General features: G+C 46.0%; 1 protein-coding gene across 1 annotated transcript in view; it reads right to left on the bottom strand.

Moving 5' to 3' along the window:
- Positions 1-253: 253 nt before the first annotated feature.
- The window catches only part of LOC118110593 (IQ motif and SEC7 domain-containing protein 1), a 60,968-nt gene continuing 36,543 nt past the window's right edge, over positions 254-24,678 (bottom strand). The window contains 17 exon segments of the mRNA XM_047340423.1: positions 254-6,527; positions 7,272-7,321; positions 8,337-8,546; positions 9,292-9,453; positions 12,118-12,217; positions 12,982-13,107; positions 14,054-14,193; positions 14,468-14,634; positions 14,731-14,853; positions 15,620-15,778; positions 15,954-16,874; positions 17,404-17,485; positions 17,487-18,006; positions 18,812-18,907; positions 18,996-19,169; positions 19,478-19,645; positions 20,524-20,692. Of these exon segments, the coding sequence (XP_047196379.1) occupies positions 5,292-6,527; positions 7,272-7,321; positions 8,337-8,546; positions 9,292-9,453; positions 12,118-12,217; positions 12,982-13,107; positions 14,054-14,193; positions 14,468-14,634; positions 14,731-14,853; positions 15,620-15,778; positions 15,954-16,874; positions 17,404-17,485; positions 17,487-18,006; positions 18,812-18,907; positions 18,996-19,169; positions 19,478-19,645; positions 20,524-20,692 (4,603 nt within the window). The 3' untranslated portion in view covers positions 254-5,291.

The raw sequence follows: 24,678 nt of genomic DNA, 5'->3' as shown, positions 1-24,678 counted from the left end.
CTGACGAATCAGTGAAGGCTACGTCATCGTTTCCGAACATCTCAGTTTCTGCTGGTCCAGAATAAAACGCAGACCCAGAGTTCTCTAACTGAAACGCGACCAGCAGCGTTCACACACTTCTCTGCGTTAGCGGCTCTGAGCCTCCGGAGCCGTGTGGACGTGATGTGCTTTCAAACTAAAACGCACACGTGTGGATGTAGCTTTCGTGCACGTGGTGCGATTGTGTGAAACCTCAAACAAAACAGGACACATCTTTCCATCAACATGAACAGATTTTATATCTTTAGAGCAATAAATATTTCCACTTTTTCCATATCTCTGCAATTTCAAAAACAAAGTACAAGTAATATATATTTATATACACAGCTAAAATTTCCATACATAGTTTTTAAAATAATGTGGTCTCTGTTGACACATATTTGACACTGTACTCGTACAATTTTACAAGGACTATTCCAGTCTCTCTTTGCTCTACATTATAAACAAGAAATATTTTTTACTCCATAAAGCGGTCCATTGTCTCGTTACATACAACGAAGACCCCCGGTCCATGCCCTTATAGATACACACAAAACGGACTGCGTTTACACAGGAGCATTTTAAACTTCATCTGAATCAGATCTGATGTGCTTCATTTTTTTGAAAGTTCCCTGTTTTGCGTGCAGCTGTCCAATCAGATCTGTTTGTGTGATATTAAAAATCTTCTGTTCCTGGTGGAAACGCAGCCAGAGACAAACCGCCTGCTGCTGAGCAAAGCGAGTACTCGCATTATTTTTCATTTAACAATGGTTATGTACATTCATGTTTATAATACAATTTCATTCAGTGCAGATACTGTAATAAATACCACATGCAAACTGATAGTGGAGAGCAGACCGGGCAGAGAAAACGTATTTAAACTGAGTATTCAAAGAACCATAACTAGGTTTGTGCATGTTCTTACACTACATGTACTTTATATTACTTCTGTGAAAAAGTATTTTTCATGAAAACCTGCTTGCAGATAGATAATCCATCACACAGATATTACATTGGACCATTTGAGTTGAGTTGGTTGTCCACAGATGTTGGATTCTACTCCAGAATGTAAAGTGCACACATTTATTTTGCAATGAAATGTTTTTTATTCTGCAACCTGATGTTAAATTTCACATCCAACTAGAATAGCAAAGACCAAGAAATCCTGCACGTGTCTATTGTTGTCTGATAATCTTCACCAAACTCATAGATCTCTACAACAAATAAGATTTTTTACATCAATATCCTCAAAAAATGTCATGAGAAATTAACGAAAATATCGACAGATGCCTGGATAATGTTATAAAAAGTGGAAAAGCTGATTCAAATTGAACACGTTGATTCCTCCACCAAGTTTGTTTCTTTTCACGTAAAACTTCTGATAAACAATCAAACCAGCCAACAGACGGACGGCGGTGGAGACAGAACGTCTCCACCAGGCAGCCGATGGCTCAATGATCTGCTCCAGCCTCAGACTACGAGGGCTTAGTAATATTATTAAATATTATTAGTTTCATAAATTATTAAAACACAAAAAGTTGCAACACTGGCTGCTTGAGCCCCATAAATGTTGATAGTGATGGAAAATCTATCTGCAGCAGGAGTCAAGTCCCCTCAAGTAGATTTTAGTTTTTAGAGATTGACACTAAATTCAAAGCCAAAGGAAAAGAAATGTAAAAACTGCAGGTCTGGCAGTCGGGTCCAGTACACGTGGTTTGTTAAGGTAACAACATGCAAACCTAGGAATGGAACTTTAAAATGGGAACTCCAATGTGTTAGACTCCGGTCAAACATGCAGTGAAACAGTGTGAAATGTTGAGTGATCCCATGCGAGGTAGGTTTGATCCAATGCTCCTCGAGAACTCTGCTAATCATGTTGGTCTGGATTAGTTGACTTTAAGGCCTCTGCAAAGAGGCAGCGTTTCTGTAGGTCGCTGCAGATACATGACAGGGACCCGACGGCCCAGAATTCCTAGCAGCTCATCTGGTACTGTTTATGTGAATTGTAGCAGACATGTTAAAAAGTTGGTGAGAGGCTTCGCTGAGGCTTCGGGATGATGTGCAGACGTGTTCACGGGAGCAAACAGGGAGTGAGTGGAAGTAATTATCACAGTCTGTATTAAACATGTCAGAAGAAGTTGAATGTTAGTCACAGAAAGTTCTTGGTTTAGTTGTAAACATATTAAAAATTAAAAAGATTTTAGTACAGTTACAAAATGCCCAAATCAGGAGAAGAAAATAAATCAATCATCTCACACTCGTAAGCACATGACAAAAGAAAAAAATGCTAAAAATACAAAACAGCCCAAGGAGTACGTAATGTTAGTAGAAGCTTGTCACACAACAATATTGATAATATCAGTAGCACACTCTAAAAAGTCAAAAGGGTTCTTCAGATTGAAAACAACAGGGAACCCAGGATGGTTCCTTGAGGAACTCCGTCAACTGATTTTAAATTAAAATTATAATAATCCAAAATGTTATTCTCACCAAGTCACAAAAATAAAGGGCTTCTGGAAAAAAAATCATTGTAGGGATTTTGTGTAGTTTTTCTCCGATGCTGAACGAGCCTGAAGAACCCTGATGAACTTGTGTTTTTAGAGCGCACGTTTTGTTAATTCAAGCAATTCTGAACCTGTCACAGATTGATGCTGTTGGCCCCATTGAAAATAGAACACACTGTACAGTTAATATCTACAGTTGCCGCATTCACATCATCACTGGGAAACTAGATTTGTGTCGTTGATGTTTGAAGTCAGAGCATCAGAGAAATATCCCATCATCCCCCAGTTCAACATCGGTGAATATTCATTTGTGGCCGACAGAACCGGCCGGTGTGACAGGAGAGTAATCAGCACCGACCGGCTTTCTACCTGACATCACGGGCTTCCTGCCCTGAGATCAGGGTCATCTGGACTTAGCAGAAAAAAGAGAAAATACACTTCAATACTGGCGTCTTAACTTAAAGTGCAAAAATAACGTGTAATAATGAGTTTCTTCAAGAATAATTCTCTTGTGACGATGAAACATGTTCCGCACTTTACGTCTGTGACATGTCGAGTCCTTCACGATGGATTTAGGTCCAGTTTTCAGGTTCTTTGTGTCGGATGAGCTCAGTCAGATTAACACAATGCAGTCAATGGCTGATATCTATTATTGTGAAATGATACAATCAATCAATATATCATTGATTTAGATGATGAATTGTCTTTGAACATCAATGTAGTCTTTCTTTTTTAGCATCCCTCTGCATGAAGGCACCTTTATCTCCATTTTGCAACACAACAACAAGTAGTGGATGTGGGATTAAACTTAGTTTTTTCGTCCTGTTGAGAGAAACTAACAAACCTCAGACTGGGTTGGATATTATTATTAATTTTTATGAGCTGAATGCTGGTAAAGGTTTGATGAAATAAGGTTGGAAACGTTTTTATGAACCTACATCAATACATTTTTGTGTAATTGCAAAGGTTTAACATGTTGGGAAGTTTATAGTACAATATTAATGTATCAAGTATTTATTCTGGGTAGTTACACTGTGACATTTTAACCGTCACCTTGGAATAACAACATTGAAACAATATATCTGAAAAGTACAAAAACATAATATATTGTTTTGAGTTTAGAATAATTGATATATTAGCTGAGATTTGGTGTTTGTAGAAAATGCTTTGTGAGTTTCGCCGCCTGTTGATCTTCGTGATGTTTCTCTCTCTCTCTTTTTACCGTGCAGGTCACACAGTTCACATTTTCCAAACATTATAATTTCCCACCCAGTTAAATTAATGTTTCCAGTGTAGGTAGAGTTACAGTAGAGGAAGATCATGTTTAATTTACCCTGAAATCACATTTGTATGACTTTAAGACTGGGTGTCTTCGTTTAGGTCCTCATCACAGGCAGTCAAACAAAAGACTCTGTTTCCCAGACTGCACCCTGTTTTAGCATAATCTCCGTCCCTGGCAACATGGAGGGTCACAAACAACATGGAGCATCAATCACAGCTGACATATTTATAATTTCTGACAAATTCAAGCTTATACTTTCATATAACTAGGATACTAAGTAATAAGGGGCGACATTCACTGATTTAGTACAAATTATTAAATAAATCTCCCTTTACAAGTTATTGAAAAAATTACTAGGTCAAATGTCAACATCCCCATTTTAAAGTCCCAATCGAAAAAACAACAGTATAGCGCCCCCTGTTGAAACCCTGTAATCCACAAACACTAAAGGCTTTTCGTCATTTTTGCAAAACAAAAGGTAAAAAGGCGTCTGCAGTTTTGTTGTGATGGCTTTTTGAAAGTTTAAAAAAAGTTTATTGTCCACGTAGAAAGTAAAGTCCTCAGTAACCTTCACTGTCTCGACCAAATTAAAGCTGGACTGTGGCTTTAAATGACGACAAATCCCGCCCCCTGCATAAAGGATTGAAACCATAGACGCACTGACACTCAGTAGATATTGCACAGGTCATGCATCCCTGTCTAAGACACAGAAACGGCACCAGATTAATGCAAAGCACTTCAGCTTCTCAGCAACACCTCATGGCTTCTTCATACGTCAACGACCAAAACAACAAGTGCTTTTTGTGCCAAAAACAAAATGGTGCAAGACTAGTTTTTTTTTTTTTTTGGACACTAACAAAAGGACTTGTCTCGTTCTCAGGTTTCTCAAAAACCCAGAACCGTCTCTTCAGACACGGTACGTGGTGTTAGCATCGAGCGCTAACCGTGTTGAATTCTCAGGCACTGTTCCCTTCACATCTGGTCCCTGAACCGTTTGTCCACTACAGCGACTCACAAATTCGAACTCACAATATGACACGTCCTCTGTAGATGAAAAACTACAAACATGGCTGCTCCGGTCCCCGGCCACCTCAGAAGGACACCGCTGGGGGAAGATGAGACGTTGCAGGACGGCGTGGGATTTTTCTTCAGATTCGTGTGACGTACGTTCTTGGCGGCGGTTCCTCCCTCTCCTGCTCCTTCTCAGAACCGACCCCCGGTTGCAGCGCGGGCAGGACAAAGTTACCCAGCAGACATCTCTCAGCGAGAGTCTTTCTACCTGCGGGGGAAGTGGATGTGGAAATAACACAGGCTGAGTAATTTCCTCTTCCCCGCTCTCCATCTCACCAGGTGGCCATTTTTATGCACCTGCACTTGCCCTCCTCCCTCTCCTCCTCCTCTCCTCCTCCCTCTCCTGCTCCTTCTCAGAACCGACCCCCGGACGCTCACAGCAGGGTGGCTGACCACCGTCCTTGGCTTCTGCCTTCTCAGACGACCGTGCTGATCCGGCTGACAGGTTTCGATTTGGGTCCCCCCCCTTGCCCTCCACCCACCCCTGGGTGCGGGGAGAGTGGTGCTGTTGAAGGGGGAGGCAAGGGGGAGTGCGGAGGGGGAGGCGGGATAGAGGAGAGGGGCGGATACTGAGGAGCGTAGGGCTGAGGAGGCGTTTGGCTGACGAGGCGTGCCGAGGGTGTCTGGGGTGGTGGGGGGGAGAAGATGAAGTGGGTGGAGGGGGAGACGGAGGGGGAGGGGCTGAGGGGGGAGTGTGCGTGCGCGGCGTGGTTGTGAGAGTGTGTGTGAGCGTGGGGGTGGGGCTGAGAGTGCGAGATGGTTAGCGGGAGTTTGGCACCTCCACCCGGTCGTCCCGCCGCGGGGTGCGAGTGGTAGAGTCCGTGCGGGGTAGTAGGGGTTAAGGGGGAGTGTGGGGACAGCGGAGGGGGCGTGGTGAAGCCTGAAGCCAGGTTGTAGCGTGGGTGCTGGGCGGGGCCATGTTGCATCCTCTGATGCTGCTGGGTATGAGAGGGAACGCAGCCGGATGGGCCCTGACGCCGGGGTGCGGAGAACCTGTGCGAGAGGGGGTGGTGCTGGGGAACGCTCTGCATGTGGTAGCGGTGATGATGGTGGTAGGGTGGGGGTGGCGTTTGCTGCTGCTGGTGCCCAGTAACACTGACTCCTCCTCCTCCACTGTTGCCGTGGCAATACTGGGCATGCAAAGCCTGGAGCTTGGACGGTCCCATACCTCCTCCCCCTCCAACTCCTCCCGAGTCCGACGGACCGAGGTTGGGCGATGGGGAGGGGCCTGGGGAAGGGGAGGATGGGTGGACGATGGGAGGCGCGGGGGCGGGGTAGTGGGGGGGTGATGATATCATCAGGGGACTCGGAGGACCCTGAGGAGTTGGTGACATCATTGTCAGGGGACCAGGAACCTTGCCTCTGCGGCTGCCGAAGAAGTTCCCCAGCAGGCCGCCGCCAGTCGGGCCCCCCCCACCCGCCATCCCTCCTCCGCCCCCAGCCCCTCCCCCGCTCACGAGTGGGGAGGTGGTGACCCCTCCCTGGTTGTGACAGAGCCCCGGCCCACCCCCCACCCCTGTACCGGGGCTCTGAGTTGGGCGGTGTGGCCGGTAGGCTGCTGGAGAAGAAGGGACCATCATGGGGCAGTAAGACAGACCTCCAGTAGGCAGGGGGCGCTGCTGGTGCGGCCGAGGGCTGCTAATAATGGAACCCTGGGAGGCGGAGGAGGGAGAAAAGAACATAAGAAGAAGGAAATGTAAGAATTAAATACAGAACCTGAAACTGTTGATGTCACATGACATTAACAGAAATCAATGACGATTGTTTTACTGGTAGAAAATTGTTAATCAAACGTCCACTTTGCTGTGAAAGTGTAAAAAGTGTTAAAGAGTTAACTTGCAGAAACATACAGGTAAAGAAGAATCATGAAGTTCAGACAAAAGACAACACAGGAAAACATCTGTGGACGTCCTGGTGGTCCAGAGGTTCAGATGCACATCTGGAACATTGATTATTTTTCTGTTTGTATCATAAACTGTGAATAAAGATGGACGACACTTCCTCCCATTATACAGAAATTAAACTGAAATATCTTATTTACGAATGCTGCCATCTTGTGGTGATGACGTCATGCGCAGTGATTTCTGTGCAGTAGTGATCGTGGGGTGAAGCCAGCCACCAGGGGGCGAACAAGATGTTTTGGCTTCACTATTGGGTTTGTCCAAAAGTCGTCTTTCTTCATTTACAGTTTATGCTTCATATCAAAGCTCAACTACCCAGTGAAGGTGAAATGTGTTTTCATTGGCTGATTGAACTTGTGGCGTGTTTGGTAACATGCAGCCGGGACGAACACGTGTGTGACGGATGACACGTCACGTTTTCACAAACACAAACATGCAGTTAGCTGCGTGTGTGACATCGCGCATGCTTTCAGCCCCGCCCCCTGCCGCACTTACTTCAATGGTACTGTCCAATGATCCCACACTGTTCCTACGACCTCGCTTCCCTGTTACCCAATCAGAATGAGGCAGGGTTACAATGTGTTCACCAAACACTGACTGTGTTTTATTATTATGTCATGATGTGCGAGTCGAAAACAGGCTCACGAGACGCAATCATTCACAAAAATAAAAATAAATAAACCAGATCAGCAGCATCAATAACAAAAACTAAACAATTTTTTTGTTTTTTACAATGTTTTTACAAAAGTTTGAAACAAATTGTTATCGTTGTCTGACACTGGTGAGATGTGAACCTTCACGTTTACTCCAACCAAACTTCAACGTTACTATGATATTATATATATAATATTATATGAATATTATCTGTAAATTCATTTATTTATAAAGCTGAAAATCCTCAAATTTAAGAAGCTGGAACAATAATTGTGCTTTTCTTTAAAAATATCTTTGTCAAATTTAATTATTTGCCAATAAATGTTCAATCATTTGACATAAATTAATCAACAACTTGTTTCAACTAATGTATAGAAAACCTTCAACTTGTAAAGTAAATAAAAGTTTTAAACAAATGGAAAAGTTCAAGTTCAGTATATCTTCAAATATTTAGTGGCAGGAATAGTATCTCAAATTTGTAATAATTACAGTATGAGAATATGTACTTTGTTACATTCCACAGAACAGATTAAACACATGTATTTATGTTTTTATGTATATATATGTTCTAGCTGAACATTAAAATGATTTACATTCCCTGCGTGTGAATTAATAATAAAAAGTCAGTAATATTCTATCAATACTGCAGGTTTCTGCTGGATATCACTGACTTCTTCTTCTTCTTCTTCTTCTTCTCCTTCTTCTTCTTAAATAAATACCAGCAAACCCCCTATCGTTTTCTATTGTAGTTTCTGCAGCTGTCCAGTAGGTGGAGACGGAGCAGCACAGTATTACACTGTACTGAATTATGTTTTAGATTTCATCTTGTTTCATCAGTTGTTTAAGACAAAGATGTAACTTTGTTCTGAGTCTTAATAAAAAGCTGCAGCAGTAAAACGTCCTCACCTGTTTCTGAGAGGTCTCTCAACGATGAGCTGAGTGCCGTGCGTTTCAGTCCGTCCACAGAGGCGTACGTGTCGTCGAGGCTCGGCCTACCCAGGGTGCCATTGAGCACCTCACCCTTTACGGGCCCCCCACCGGTGTTGGCCCCGCCACCCACTGCTCCGCCCGTCAACATGCCGGGACGCATCACACCTTTCTGCTTCTCGAGCTCGGCTGAAGGGGGAGATGGCGAAAAGAGAGACAAACATCAACATGGTCGTCCATGACCAATGAGAATCAAAACAAAAAACATTTAGTAAAATTGACCATGATGATCGTTAACAGACGCTACAACTGACGGTTCGTTCAGGTTCAGACTGAACACGAAGCGTAAATCATGTGAGTTCGGTCACTGGAGAAGGAAGCTATGCTTAGTGCTAACTTCTGTTGTTATGTCCAAAAATTGATTTACTGTGAGTGAGTGGGGGAGGAGCTTCTAACACGGGACACAAACATGAAGAAACTAAAACAAAGATCTCTGGTGAAGAAGTGCTGACACACACGATGAAGACACAGACGAAGATGTGCAGAGAGTTCGTGGTGATCAGAGCTGAAGGTGTCAGGTGATGTAAACACGATCACGTGACCTCTGCAGCAACACGTCACTTCCTGTCTCTGTCTGCTGCACCCGGCTGCCCCCCCTCTCACCTGAACCATGAGGAGGATCTGCAGGTCATGTTTTGCCTCCGTGTCTGATTCTGGGTGATGTCAACACTGAATCTCATGTTTTCACAACACAGTGTCCTGCAAACGTTTCTCTCACGTTGAAACATTTTCACCTTTGTGGCGCTTCTCATCTTTGCCAGTTGTGACTAAATACAACTGCTACTGCCTCTGGTACTGACACTGTGTATTAGTACTGCTTCCACCTCTCCTACTGTTACTACATCCCTTCTACCACAGTGAGGAGGACACTCACACTCCACCCTGTACTTCTCCATGTCCTGCACCTCTGCGATGCTCTCTCGGAGGTCGGAGGTGAAGCGAGCTCGGTCCTGCTGGCTCGGAGCTGTGAAGACGATCAGCACCTTCCTCTCTCCTCCGGGGTTCGCTGACGTCAGTCGGATGCCATGAGGGTAGTCTGAAAGACACACACACACACACACACACACACACACACCAGATGTTACACACTGTAGTTCTGAGCTGATTATCAGAGTTCTCTGTTTAAACGTCTCTATAGCTCTGGAGTTTGGAAGCCAGACGTGTCTGTGTGTAGTGTAACTGCGGCTGAATGACGTCATATTGAGACACGTCCAGCAGCTATGAGGAGGTTTTATCTTCCTGTTCCACACAAACTTCAATCTGCACATTAAACTGAAAACCTGAGTTTATATCACAGATACATCACACACACGTGCACATGTTTACTTTTGACCTTTCTGGGGACATTAAATGGGACAAAAGCTGTGTCCTCAATTTAGTGGACTGTAGTCATGGTCCCCAAATGTAGCCTATGACACAAACACTTTTCCTACCATCCTGCAACACACACACACACACACACACACACACACACACACACACACACACACACACACACACACACACACACATATACACTCACACACAGATACAAATAGGAGCACCCACCCACCCACCCACACACAAACACACACACACACACACAACAGACGTGCGACTGTGCTGATGAATCATATGGGACAATCTGTCCTGGTCACAGTCATCACCACAGTCTGCCAAGTCCCGTTTAGCTCCACCAGGAGAACCAGAACTGTCAACAACAACAACAACACAACAAGCAACAACAAAAACACAACAACCAACTAACCGAACAACACAACAACCACCTAACTGAATAACACAACAACTAACTAACTGAATAACCCAACAACCACCTAACTGAATAACACAACAACTAACTAACCGAACAACACAACAACCACCTAACTGAATAACACAACAACTAACTAACTGAATAACCCAACAACCACCTAACTGAATAACACAACAACCAACTAACCGAACAACACAACAACCACCTAACTGAATAACACAACAACTAACTAACTGAATAACCCAACAACCACCTAACTGAATAACACAACAACCACCCAACTTAACAACACAACAACTAACTAACTGAATAACACAACAACCACCTAACTGAATAACACAACAACCACCCAACTTACCAACACAACAACCACCTAACTGAACAACACAACCACCAACTAACTGAACAACACAACAACCACCTAACTGAACAACACAACAACCACCTAACTGAACAACACAACCACCAACTAACTGAATAACACAACAACCACCTAACTGAACAACACAACCACCAACTAACTTAACAACACAACAACCACCTAACTGAACAACACAACCACCAACTGAATAACACAACAACCACCTAACTGAATAACACAACAACCACCTAACTGAATAACACAACAACCACCTAACTTAACAACACAACCACCACCTAACTGAACAACACAACAAGCACCGCTGCAGCTTCCTCTTCAGCTCACTGCTCCGTCAGGTCTGAGACGACCTCACAAACAGCTGAGTAATTTTGACCCTGTGATCTGACAGTGATTGACAGCAGCCGGACGTCAGTCAGAGTCGAGGCCGCTGAGAGAAAGTCGATGTAATGAGGTCAAAATACAGCTGGGCAATAAATATTAATAATTACTATTATATTTATATTAAATATAATATATTTTACTGACAGTGATCATCCATCCTCTCGTATCGTCACATCCATATCCTCATCCTCTCATATCGTACATCCTCTCATATCGTACATCCTCTCGTATCGTACATCCTCTCATATCGTACATCCTCTCGTATCGTCATCCTCACGTATCGTACATCCTCACGTATCGTACATCCTCTCGATACATCCTCCGTATCATCCTCACGTCGTACATCCTCTCATATCGTACATCTCTCATATCGTACATCCTCTCATATCGTACATCCTCTCATATCGTACATCCTCTCATATCGTACATCCTCACGTATCGTACATCCTCACGTATCGTACATCCTCTCATATCGTACATCCTCTCGTATCATACATCCTCTCGTATCGTACATCCTCACGTATCGTACATCCTCTCATGTTCGTACATCCTCACGTATCGTACATCCTCTCGCATGTGACATCCTCTCGTATCGTACATCCTCACGTATCGTACATCCTCTCATATCGTACATCCTCACGTATCATACATCCTCTCATATCGTACATCCTCACGTATCGTACATCCTCTCGTATCGTACATCCTCTCGTATCGTACATCCTCTCGTATCGTACATCCTCTCGTATCGTACATCCTCTCGTATCGTACATCCTCACGTATCGTACATCCTCTCGTATCGTACATCCTCTCGTATCGTACATCCTCTCATTACATCCTCTCATATCGTACATCCTCTCATATCGTACATCCTCACGTATCGTACATCCTCACGTATAGTACATCCTCACGTATCGTACATCCATCTCACCCGCAGCTCTAGATCTTTCCTCACGCTTCCCTTTCTACTCTTAAAGCAGCACATTTATAATCATTATAAACCAACTCCGGTGTCTTTACAGTCTGCTGACTGTGGGGTAAAAATAGAGAGACGAGCGAGAGAAGAAGTATAAGAAATGAAACGAAGATAAGCCGACACAGATGGAGAGAGCAGATGGATGAGAGGAGAAGGAGATGAGTAGAAAGAGTGATGCAGGAGTGAGAGAAGGAGGGAGAGAAGCACTTACAGGTGTTTTGGAAGGTGTGGACCTGCATGTCCACCAGAGGAAACGACTGACGGAAATTGTACGTTACTGAAGTCTTCTTCTTCTGGAAGATCTTTGTTACCTGAGGAGGAGGAGGAGGAGGGGGAGAGGAGAGGAGAGGAGAGAGAGGAAGAGAGGAAGAGGAAGAGGAGAGGAAGAGGAAGAGGAAGATGAAGAGGAGTTGGTAAAGGATTGAGGAGAGAGAAGAAAAAGAGAAAATGGAGGAGGAGGAGGGAGGAAAGAAAAGATGATGCTTGATTATGCAAATCTTCATTTGTTTCTTTTGTTGTTTGGAGGTTATAAATCCATCAGTGGTTATTTCAATCTGCTGTGTTCAGAGTTTCTCTCCTGTTGGTCACATTGTAAATAAATTAAAACTGAATCATAGTTTGTCTTTATCTCCTGAGGACAAACATGAGATGAGCTTTCGTGACTTTCTGTGCACGATGAGCTTTAAATCATTTATTCAGACTAGAGAGCTTCTGTCACAACGATGCTGCTTCAACATTCATGAAGTCGTACAGATTCTTTCACCACTGGAGGCTTCATCTCCAAACTTTACTGGTTCTTGTCACAAAACTCAAACTGTTTTCAGACGTGAACTCCAGATAATGTCCAGAAAATCGAGTCGTTGTTTAATACGACGAGACGAACTAAGACTAGCTGGAGTAACGGGAGTTACCATTAGCATCACTTTTCAGGTCTGAAATGAAGCCTGATTCCAATTGGGTTAGTTTGCTACGTAGCAAAAATATATGCTGACCACCTTTGAATAGAGTTGTAGGATTAAAGCGGTTTCTTTATTGTGATCATGTTTTATCTACAGACTGAGACGTGTGTTGTTACCATCAGCAGGTCGTTGAACAGAAACACCTCCCTCTGGTGGACGCTGCTCCTCTGGGCGCGGTTCGGATCTGGAACCTCGAACAGCTGACAGCAGCAAACTAGCCGGCGATGAGGCAGCGACAGGACCTGCAACACACACACACACACACACACACACACACACACACACACACACACACACACACACACACACACACACACACACACACACACACACACGTTTTGTTATTGTTTGTTTAACTTGACAGAGACGGTGTCTGATACTTTAGGTTTTTGGAATTGTGATTAAATCGCGAAATGTGAAAAAATGATGATTATTCTTGAGGGTTGAGCTCGAGGAAAGTTCAAAAGGTCTTCGTTCTGTGGGGAGAAGGAAAACTCATCCATCCTCTGCTTGACGTATCTCGGCCGGCACAGTAAGGTATCCCAGACATCCTTCTCAGATGGATCCAGAGACGTTCCCAGGCCTGATGGGATATGTAGTCCGTCCAACGAGTTCTACCCCGGGGTTGCCTCCTGGTTGGGCGTGCCTGGTAAACCTCCAACAGAGGGCGCCAAGGAGGATCCTGCCTAGATGCCTAGACCACCTCCACGGTTCCCTCTTCGATTCGAAGGAGCAGCAGTTCTACTCCGAGCTCCCTCTGGATGTGGGAACTCCTCACTCTGTCTCTAAGTCTGAGCCCAGACACCAGAGCTTGTGACCACAGGTGAGAGTTGAAACGTAGAAGTTCCATCTTCACCACAACAGTCCAGTGCAACACGTGGTCACTGCCGACGCTGCAGCGACCCGCCTGTCCAACTCACGCTCCATCTTCCCCTCACTCGTGAACATACTTAAACTCCTTGTGCTCAGTAAATTAAATGGAAGTTTAAGTGTTAAATTGATGGTTTTTGTTTCTTGATGGTGGTCTTACAGGTGTCGTCAAAATATCTAGGGTCATCCTCTCGGGACATTGCATTTCCAAAATTTTCATCTCCCTTTTTTTATAAAGGTCTGCATATATTTATTCATTCTAAAAATTGCACCAACATGTAGAAAGATATGGTTGCATAGATGCCAGGAGTTTCTTACAGGCTTCTTGCCGACCACCATTCTCTCTACTGCCTGGACCTGGGACACGTGGTCATCGTTGGTCCTCAGCTCCCATTTCTGGATCCTTCCATAGATGGCCACCAGCAGGTCTCTGGGGATGTCTTGACCGTTATCAACGCCTGGTGGAAACACACAGGTTCAGTGGGTAGTGACAAGCGCATCGGAGAAACTACCGTGAAAACACTGGACCCCGTTTGGCTTGTCTGCTCTGGGCTACTGTACAAACATGGCAGAGCAACAAGTTCTCAGAATAAATGATTTGATGAATAAGACAAGTTGTGAATGAGCGACTCTGAGCTGCAGACTTTCTCTTCTCTCTACGTCTACGACTGTTTTTAAAATAGTCATCGAAGACCGACTCCACTGATTGTGAGAGATGAAGATGATACTGACCTCGCAGGTTCTTGACGAAGTCCTCAAGCTTCATCTTCCTCTCTGGCTTGACGTTGGGGCTGTACATGTCCGTGTTGAGGAGGATGATGGCAAAGGCCAAGATGAAGATGGTGTCTGGATTCTGGAACTGTCGGATCAGCACCGGGTTACAAACACAGTACCGCTGACTACAGAGAGCAAGAGAGAGAGGAATAAAAACACCATCACAGACTGTGACGAGCTGAATCTCCTCTGTGATTCAAACCTGTGGTGCAGTTTATCACCTGAAGGCCTCGACCAGTCGCTCCACCCGCTGAGCTTCGCCCTGAACTTTGATCTGAGACTGGAACTTCCTCAGAGCATCGTCGAGATCCATCCCAGAGAAATCCATTTCGTCCAGGACGCAGCTACAGACGGAAACAGGAAACCAGGAAATCATCGACCACAGTTGAAATGAAATGTTGAATAAACAAACCACCTCAGAATCAGAGCCTGAAGGATTTATCAGTATCAGTGTTTATATTTGCTGACATGAAAACTTTTGTTTTACAGAATAAATGATGCAGAAAAGATCTGTATTTATGTTTATATTTATACAAAATGTCAACTTCTTTATATTTGATTGTATTTGTGTTTATAGTTATTTCTGATAAAGTTGATGTTAAACTGTAAAACATCAAGACAATAATAAGACTATATTTCCCACAAACCCTCTTGATTTCATAAAGGAGAGGAAGCTGCTACGAATCAAATTTCCTCATGAGAACATTTGATCCAACTAGAAACACCGTCACAGCTGTGGTTGTCTTCTTCCTTCAACCAGAGCAGTTTCAACATCTTTGTATTTCCAGAGTCATGAGGTCACTGTGACCTTTGACCCCTGAAATCGAATCAATTCATTTTTGAGTCCAAGTGACAACCGAACAAAATGTGAACAAATTCCCTAAAGACAGAGTTGAGGTATCAAAGACATGTTTTGTGAGGTCAACGTGACTTTGACCCTTGACCTTTGACCCCTGAAATCTAATCAGCTCATCTGTGAGTCTAAGTTAACGTTTGAGGCGAATTTGAAGAAGAAACATAACGACTGCAGCCACTAGGTGTCAGCGTCATGGAGACATGACAACAACGCACGGACCTGTCTGCTGTGGAAGTCATGTGACGTCTACTCACTCTAAGACGTCCTTGTTGAACTGCTGCCGGCTGCCGAGGAACTCTCCGATCATCTGCCGGCTCAGTCCCTTCCTCTCCAGGATGAACCGGGCGACGCCCACCGGTGTGTCCGACACGAACCCTCTCTCGATCAGGTACTGGATCCCCTTCTCGGGCTTCCTGTCGCCACAGAGAGACGCTTTCATTTCACTTCCTTTTCTTTTTAAATTGCTTTGCCTCTCTAGTTAACTATGTTCCCTCCGAGATCATCTGCAGCAGATCTATCAGAGCTTCCAACAACAGTTACTTGGTTTTCAGAGTTTGATTCTGTTTCCAGGTACAAACACACACTTACTTGTTGAACAGGTTGAGTCCGATGCGGTACTGCCGCCGCTGCACCACGTCGTTGTTGAAGGCCGGCGAGTCCCAGCTGTGGCGGCTCTCTCTCTGATAGGTCTGTTTCCCCAGTGGGGCCCCTCCTATTGGCTCCCGCAGGCTGTCACGGGACGACGAGCCGGAGCTGCAGTTGTTGACGGTGGTGTCGTCGTTGGAGTTGGTGGTGGTGGAGTTGACGCTCTCGTTGTCTCCGTCCGAGCACAGCAGGTGGTGGTGGTGGAGGTGGGGGTGGTGGGCGAGGTGCTGCTGCTGCTGCGCCTCCATGTTTTGAAGAGCCGAGGACGAGGAGGACGACAGCGGCGAGGGCGTGAGCGGCAGCGGCAGGGGTGAGAGAGGTGTGAGTGGTGGCACAGGGGACGGCAGCGGGGAAGAGGGGGGTTCTGGGTAACCATGGGGCAGGTGGTGGTGGTGCAGGTGGTGGTAGTGGTGCTGGTTGAAGTGGTGTGGGTGCTGCATGTACGGGCCGCCGCCGTGCCCGTGGTGCATGTGCATGACGTGTGGCTGGCTGTACTGCGGGTGGTGGTGGAGGATGGTGGGGAGGTGGGGGATGGGCGCGGGGTGAGTGTGGGGGTGTGAGTGTTGCAGCGGGTGGGGCAGCGGGTGTGAGGGCAGCGTCCGGGCCGAGGGGATCGGCAGCGGGACGTTGGCGGGGCTGCGTGTTTGTCCCTGCGCTGTGGCGACCGAGCGGCCGTTTGGTTTGTGTTTGATGGTTCCCTGGGGCGAGTCGGCTTCGCTGCTTCCTCCCCCTCCTCCCCCTCGCTCATCCTCTCCGCTCTCCTCCTCCTCCTCCCCTCCTCCTGCCCTCCTCTCCCGCTCTCCTCGCTCGACTCCTGACGGCTCCTGTTCGTACACCAGGCGTCCGATGGAGCCTCGCTCTGACCTTCAGATTTAAACGACAACGTTAAACTTATAGAATCAATGTTTCTCTGTCAATGCACCGATAATAAACTGCAGGTGAAGAGACTGTAAACAAAGATGGACGACACGTCTCCACTTCTAAAGCCAACACAACTCCGATAAGGAGCCAAGGTCCTGCTGATACACGCACTCGACCAATCAGGAGTCAGTCTGAGCTGTCAATCATGACGTCTCAGCCCGTTTTTTTATCATCAAATAACTAATTCAAACTAAACTGATCAGAAACATGAACAAAGAGATAAAACTACATTCTCGTCTTTGAGAAAAAAATATGTAACATCTACATTGGTCCATGTCCCATCCGCTAACATGGAGGAGGCAGAGTTTATATGGGACCTATCAATCAGCCAGACACCAGGGGGCGATGGAGAGGATTTGGCTTCACTTTTGGGAGCTGTCTTGTCGTCCATCTTTATTTAGTCTGTGTGTTATAATCAGATTAAGAACATGAGAACAAGTTTTGTAGAAGCTCTCTGATTGGTTGTGCTGACCTGTCACTCATGTCCACTGAGCTGTCACTGGGCGGTTCGATGGTCAGGACAGGGAGGTGTCCTCCCTCCTCCTCCTCCTCCTCCTCCTCCTCCTCCTCCTCCTGCCCTCCCTCTGTACTCCCCCCGACACTCTGTACAGGGCGTGCTGCTCCTCCGGCTGCTTCCTCCCTCCGTCTCCCTGCTGTCCTCCCTCCCCCCTGCACCTCCTCCTCGCCCTCCTCCCCAGTACTCTGTGTCAGAGTTGGAGGTGGGGCGGGACAGCGGCGAGGAGGGGAGGCAGCCCTCGTCCATATAGAGGGTGACATCACTGAAGGAGGTGGCGGTGCTGTCCTCGTGCATGTCGGCGCCTCCTCTCCCATCTCCTCCCACCCGGCCTGTGGCGCGGCGGGAGGATGCGTTGGTGTTGCGCCACGCACACTGTCTGTAATCTTCTTCTTCGTCTTCCTCCTCGTCCTCCTCCCCTTCTTCCTCCTCCTCTTCCTCCTCTTCGTCTCCCTCCTCCTCCTCCTCGTCCTCGTCCTCGTCTCCTCCTGCTTCCTGTGAGTCCTCGCGTCCGGACTGACAGGTGAGCGAGTCGTCCATGGAGTCGGCCAAACACTTCACCTGAAGTCCACAGAGACACAGACAGAGAATCAAACCTTTGGTTCTGTGTCATATTTCATTAAGATTTGTTATATTTATCATTCAAATTGATTTGAATGTCAACTCAACACTCAACAAAGTTTGTTTGTAGTTTAAAGTTTGGAGCCCTAATGGTGGCTCATGTGTTTTTCTGTGCACTTTGCACAGGCGTCTTTTAACGTGCGCACATTTTGAGATTAAATAAATCCATAGAAACGTTACTGAAATCCTCTTTGCAGCCTGATGAATGAAGCAGTGAGAATAACGTCTGGTCTTTCCTCTGATGCACCTGCTACTTACGTGCGAAGGATTATTCTGTTTCTATATTTTTAAAAGTAAACAATAACGAGACGGGAATAGATCCAGTGATCCAATCAGAGCAGGCCGGTACCATTAGACCCCGCCCCCTGCAGCAGCAGCATCACAGCAGAGACTAGGCCACGCTCTGCAAGTACTTTTACTTTTAATGCTTAAAGTATAAATAAAAGTAAGCAGTTACTTTGCTCAAGTAGAAAAGTTAATATGGTACTTTTACTTTTACTTGTGTGCTTCCTCCACCACTGCTTCCAGTGTTTCATTATTCAGGCTCTAATGTGAATATTTCATAGTGAAGTGTTTCATTGTATTAGTTGGTGGGAGAAAACGTATATATATTAAAAACAGAGGAAACATTTCCCTGACGATGGATTTACCACATGAGGTCTATTCTGGGCACCAACTTTAACTTGAGTCATTATTTGAATTCCAGTTGAGTATGAAAGTTTAAGAAGGTGTGAGACGTGTTTACTTGTTTAGAGAAGGAGTCGTCCATGTCTCCTGTGTCCTCTGACCCCTGCTGACCTGCTGACCCTTGACACTGTGGCGGACGCTCATCGAACGAGTACTGGACCCAACCAAAAGAAATCCAGATCAGAGTTGGACACATTTGACCTGAACAACATGTGTGTGTCTTTGTGTGTGTGTGTGTGTACCTGCATCCTCATGTTGGACAGGATGATGCGTCGGGTCATCCTGCTCTCGGAGGCGGAGCTGCGAAGCCTCTCGAAGTTCTTGTTCATGCGGTACTGCCTGAACGCTGTCTGAATCGTCCTCGCCGCCCGCCGAGACACAAACTGGCCTCCGTACTTCCTCTCCAGCATCTCCACCTATCGCACGGCGCAGGTCGCCAATCAGGGAATGAAGCACGGACATTTTTAATTTGTCATTGGTCATTTAGTGACACAACATGGAGACTGAGCCGATGTGGTAGAATCATTTCGACTTGATAAATGCGACGGGTGTATCGTGACACAGCATCTGAGCCTCAACCCACAGTGATGATGTGTCTGTGTGTGTGTAACACAATAAGTGTGGGTGTTATAAAGTGCACCGTGCGTTACTTTGTTTCCAAAGACAGAACAGAGAGATGGTGTGAAAAGCTCCATCTGAAGTGAACACGAGTCCTTCACTGCACCTTCTTGTCCTGGAGGTCTGTGGAGAGCTCATAGCTGTCAGAGAGAGCCTTGCCGCGTTTGCTCTCCTCCTCCTCTTGCTTGCGGAGCGCCAGGCTGGCCGGCTGGTGTCGACTTCGCTGAGCCCAGGCAAGGCTCGCCGGGCTGGGGGGAGAGATGGGAGAGCTGCCCTGAGGGGGGGAGGAGGAGGAGGAGGAGGAGGAGGAGGAGGAGGAGAGGGGAGACAGGTCGTCAGTTCTGATTGATTTATTCTTAAACTCTATTTATTCAGCTGCTTCAGATTCACTCCCTGAAGAGAGAAGGAATCAGGTGATGCATCCAGAGTTATTAAAGATGGAGGACATGGCGCCCCCCCAAAAGGGAACCAAATCATCTGGTTTGCCCCCCCGGGCGATAATACTTTATAATTGTTGGGTTTTAAATGCAGGACTTTTACTTTTACACTGAGGTATTGGTGATTTTACTCAAGCAAAGTACTCTCCTGATCCCACTGCAGGGATCCCTGGGACTATAGGGGGCGCTATCGGATGATCCTATAACGTGGACAATCTTAATTTTACATAATTCGATGCTTTGTGAAGTTAGCATTGAACTTTGTGAAGTTGTGGTCTGCTACTCATCAGTGGTGGTGGAACGTGCGTCGAGCTCTCTCCACCGTACAAACAGCATTGTGGGTAAACATTAGCATCACGCAGACGTACAATTGAAAAAGAGGAAAGGAACCAATCACAACCTCTGGTCAGACCTTCAGCCTGAAGTGATGCACAACTCATCATCGTGTGATCACAGTTATTATTATATTATTATTATAATCAGGTTCAGTGTGTGTGTTTCCAACTGAAGATGGTGTCGTTGGAGAGACACAGAAATGATCCACCTCAAACATGGTTGTTCAACAAGTGGGAACTTTGTGTAGAAACTAATGGCTGTAGACCTTTGTGTGTGTGTGTGTGTGTGTGTGTGTGTGTGTGTGTGTGTGTGTGTGTGTGTGTGTGTGTGTGTGTGTGTGTGTGTGTGTGTGTGTGTGTGTGAGTCTTAGGGTCAGTACCTGAGTGTGTATGTGGGAGGCTCCCAGGGGCCCGCTGGTGGAGGCAGAGCTGTAGGGATCACAGGGGCTGGAGAGGGGGCTGTTGCTATAGCGATGGAAGGGAGGCGGATGGCCGAAGGACGAATCAGAAAAAGTGAGCGCCTCCGGACACTGAGAGTCGCCCTCCACACTGAGAGAGAGAGAGAGAGAGAGAGAGAGAGAGAGAGAGAGAGAGAGAGAGAGAGAGAGAGAGAGACAGAGAGAGAGAATGAACGAATGAATGTTGATCACATCAGGTCAAACTGAATCTATAACGCATTTGTTTCTGAAATAAACTGAAAGATAAAGAAAAAGAAACATTATGATGAACGGAAGCAGCAGCAAGAGATGAGCTAAACAACAGAGAACAGAATGAGGGCGAACAGGAGGAGGGAGAGGGACAAAATGAAGGACGGGGAAGAAGGGAAGAAACTCGCATGACTGGAAGAAGAAGGGAGGATGAGGAGGAGGAGAAACAGAATATGACAGGGAGGGAAGTGAAGAAGAAGAGAAGCAGGAAACAGGACAAGCAGCAGAAGAAGAAAAGAAAACAATGGTTCAATAGAGAAGAGACAAGGAAGAAAAGAGGGTGAAGGACGAATAGAGGACAAGAAAAAGGAGACAAAAACAGACAAATCAGACGGCACCATTCCATTCCAAGCCAGACCAGACCTGAACAAACCAGGCCGATCCAAACCAGACCAAACCATTCCAATACGAGACCAGAGAAAACCAAAGCTGAAAATAAAAGCCAACTGGCTGTTTACAGACTGTAAACAAAGATGGACGACATGGCAGCCCCCCCCCCACAAGTGAAGCCAAATCATCTGGATCGCCCCCTGGTGGCTGACTGCAGTCACCAGCAGATGGGACATGGACCGAACTAACGAAATCAAAGTAGACATTATAGGGCGTGTATGGGCGGGGCCTCAATACCACGACTCCACGATCACTGCAGTCAGCCACCAGGGGGCGATCCAGATGATTTGGCCTCATGTCTTTATTTACAGTCGGACTAAAACAGACCAGACAAACTGGAACAAACCAGATTACACCGGACCAGTCCTGCTTCATACTGGTCAGGTGATGGTCTGACAGGAAACAGGATGATTGACAGCTGATCGATCAATGAACTGATCAATAAGGAACGAGAGGAGGAAAGAGAAGAAGAGAAAAGATGGTTCCATCGTCAAAGGGCTGAGACACAGTGAAGCTGCCAGGGAAGCTAATGTGGGCACTGCCAAGCTAACACACACACACACACACACACACACACACACACACACACACACACACACACACACACACACACACACACACACAGTCTCCCACACACTCATGCTGTGTCTTCTGCAAACACAACACACTGTACACCCACACTCACGTACACTGTACACACCCCCATACAGACACACACACACACACACACACACACAGCTGCTGTGAGTCACCCCCATGTGACTCAGTGTGTGTGAGTGTGTGTGTGAGAGAGAGAGAGACAGAGAGAGAGAGAGAGAGAGAGAGAGAGAGAGAGAAGAGAGAGAGAGAGAGAGAGAGAGAGAGAGAGAGAGAGAGAGAGAGAGAGAGAGAGAGAGAGAGAGAGAGAGACAGAGAGAGAGAGAGAGAGAGAGAGAGAGAGAGAGAGAGAGAGAGAGAGAGAGGAGAGAGAGAGAGAGAGAGAGGAGAGAGAGAGAGAGAGAGAGAGAGGGAGAGAGAGAGAGAGAGAGAGAGAGAGAGAGAGACAGAGAGAGAGAGAGAGAGAGAGAGAGAGAGAGAGGGAGAGAGAGAGAGAGAGAGAGAGAGACAGTATTCAGGAATGATGTGACATTTACATCCCTAAACCTTGATATATTAAATTCTCTTTCTTACACACACACACACACACACACACACACACACACACACACACACACACACACACACACACACAGCAGAGAAGTGACTGCACTCATAAATCCCAGTGAGGCTCTGCAGTAAAACCTGAGAGGAGAATACTCTCGACAATTACAAACTGTCTCTCTATTCCCAACTGTTTCCTCCCCCTCATCATCATCATCATCATCATCATCATCATCATCATCATCATCATCACGTTGTCTTTCCTCTCTCTTCCTCATCTTCCATTCCTTTCCTCACTTCCCCCCCATCGCTTCCACTCCATCCTTTCCCTCCTCCTCCTCTTTACATCTCTCATCCCACTGCTCTTCTTTCTGCAACTCCTCTCCTCGTCCTCCTCTTCCTCTCCCCTCTTCCTCTCCTCCTCCCCTCTTCACATCTCTCCTCGGGCAGCTGAAGCCGAGCCAGCTGCAGGGTTGACGTGAGGTGAGGTGTGTTTGATTTATCCTCCAGCCGTGCACTGAGCCCCCCCGCTGGCAGCTTCCTGCAGCACGAGGTCGTACAGTAAACTTCAGGTGACCCTGACGTTACCACAGCTTTGCCAGATTCTACTTTTCAAACATCTGTCACCATCTTTGTTACTTTGAGGTTATCGTGCTCCTGTTAGCATTGAGGTTCATCCCCTGGTGGGGGCGCTACTGAGCAGTTAAAGGAGACGTGTTATGAAACCCTGAAGCTACTGAAACACCTCGTCAGTCGTGCAGCTAACCAAGTCAGGTCGAGTGAGGACAGAGATTCTAGACACGCTGGAAGCAGTTGACCAATCACATTTCAGGAGCCGAGTGTTTGAGACAGAGGCTGAAAAGAGGAGCTGCAGCAATGGACGGTCTGAGGACTAATTCTGAACATTAGAGCGTGAAAACATTTTACATTCATAACACTCATTAAAACGATCGACCTGAAGATGAACAGAATGTCTCCTTCATTAAAGTCGGTGTCATACAGCCCCTAAATACAATTTGTGCAACATCTGCTGGTATTAAAAACCTCTTTCTGGTTGTTAACTTGATACGAGGACTTTGATTTAATAGACGTTCTTCGCTTGAGCTTCATGAGCAGCAGCGAGTGGAACCATAATCACCTTTCTCTGCCCTGCGTTTGGTCTCACAGGCTGCTCTGTTATATTGGTGAGGGTTGTTGCGGCTGCAGGCAGTGAAATGAATTCCTGTTGACACTATACAAGGATCTGCATTTACACAATAACACTATGTCCAGTACATTTGGGTTTAATCACATTAAACTGGGGTATTTGCTCCATGTTTGGTTTTCAGGCCACATTAGTTATATTGGAGCTTTCAGGGAAATCTGAAATGTTGACATGAACGGTATAAACAGGCCTTAGGCTACAGCAAGTCCATAATTATGTACAATATGGTGTTAATTCATCAGTGGTCTGCTCAGTTGAAGCCTCGACTGCTCACACAGATTTATTATCGTCACTTGTTTCTGAACAACCTGGGCTGAGGCTCATAAACACACCTCATGCTGGGTTTTACTTTTCATATCATTCACCGTGTCAGTAGATTCTTTTCAGAACGTGCAGAAGGTTCTACTGGAGCTCTACTAAGTCTCAGAGGTCATTGAAGAGGTTCTCTGGATTTAGGATGACGGAGAAGATAAATATCATCAGTGCTTCCTGGAGTTATTTTTCGCCTGTTCAGCCTAAAACAGTTGAACTAAACAGAACATGGAAAACTCCCAGTTATCTGAAAAACAGATCCCATTCAGGACAAAGTGGGGGAACCCTGACGAGTGTCTGTCACCACGGTTCAAATAACCTGCATTAGATTTATAATACTGACATTTAGCTCCTGTGTCTGTTGGATAAACAGACACGAGCCTGGTTTGGTGTCGCTGCATTATTCTCTGTAAAATCCCTACAACACAACAACACTCTGTAGAATTCAGGACTACACACAACAACACACAACAACACACACCAACACCCACAACGCATATAAACCCACTGCAGCATGTAAACAAGATAACACTCACATATAAACCTTGGCTCTGCTCGGCAGCTTGTTTTTCCTGTGAAACCACATGAGTCCGGGGGAAGACGACAAACACACACACACACACACACACACACACACACACACACACACACACACACACACACACACACACACACACACACACAGACACACACCGATAATGAGGTTCAATACAGTTTTTCAAATTTATATTTGTTTCTGATATTGTGTTATTCCTCCACCTTTGCACTCACTTATACGTGCA

This window comes from Hippoglossus stenolepis, chromosome 6, assembly GCF_022539355.2.
Source record: "Hippoglossus stenolepis isolate QCI-W04-F060 chromosome 6, HSTE1.2, whole genome shotgun sequence".
Classification (NCBI taxonomy): domain Eukaryota; kingdom Metazoa; phylum Chordata; class Actinopteri; order Pleuronectiformes; family Pleuronectidae; genus Hippoglossus; species Hippoglossus stenolepis.
Note: the sequence above shows the minus strand (reverse complement) of the source record. Positions and strands in the feature narration are given on the sequence as shown.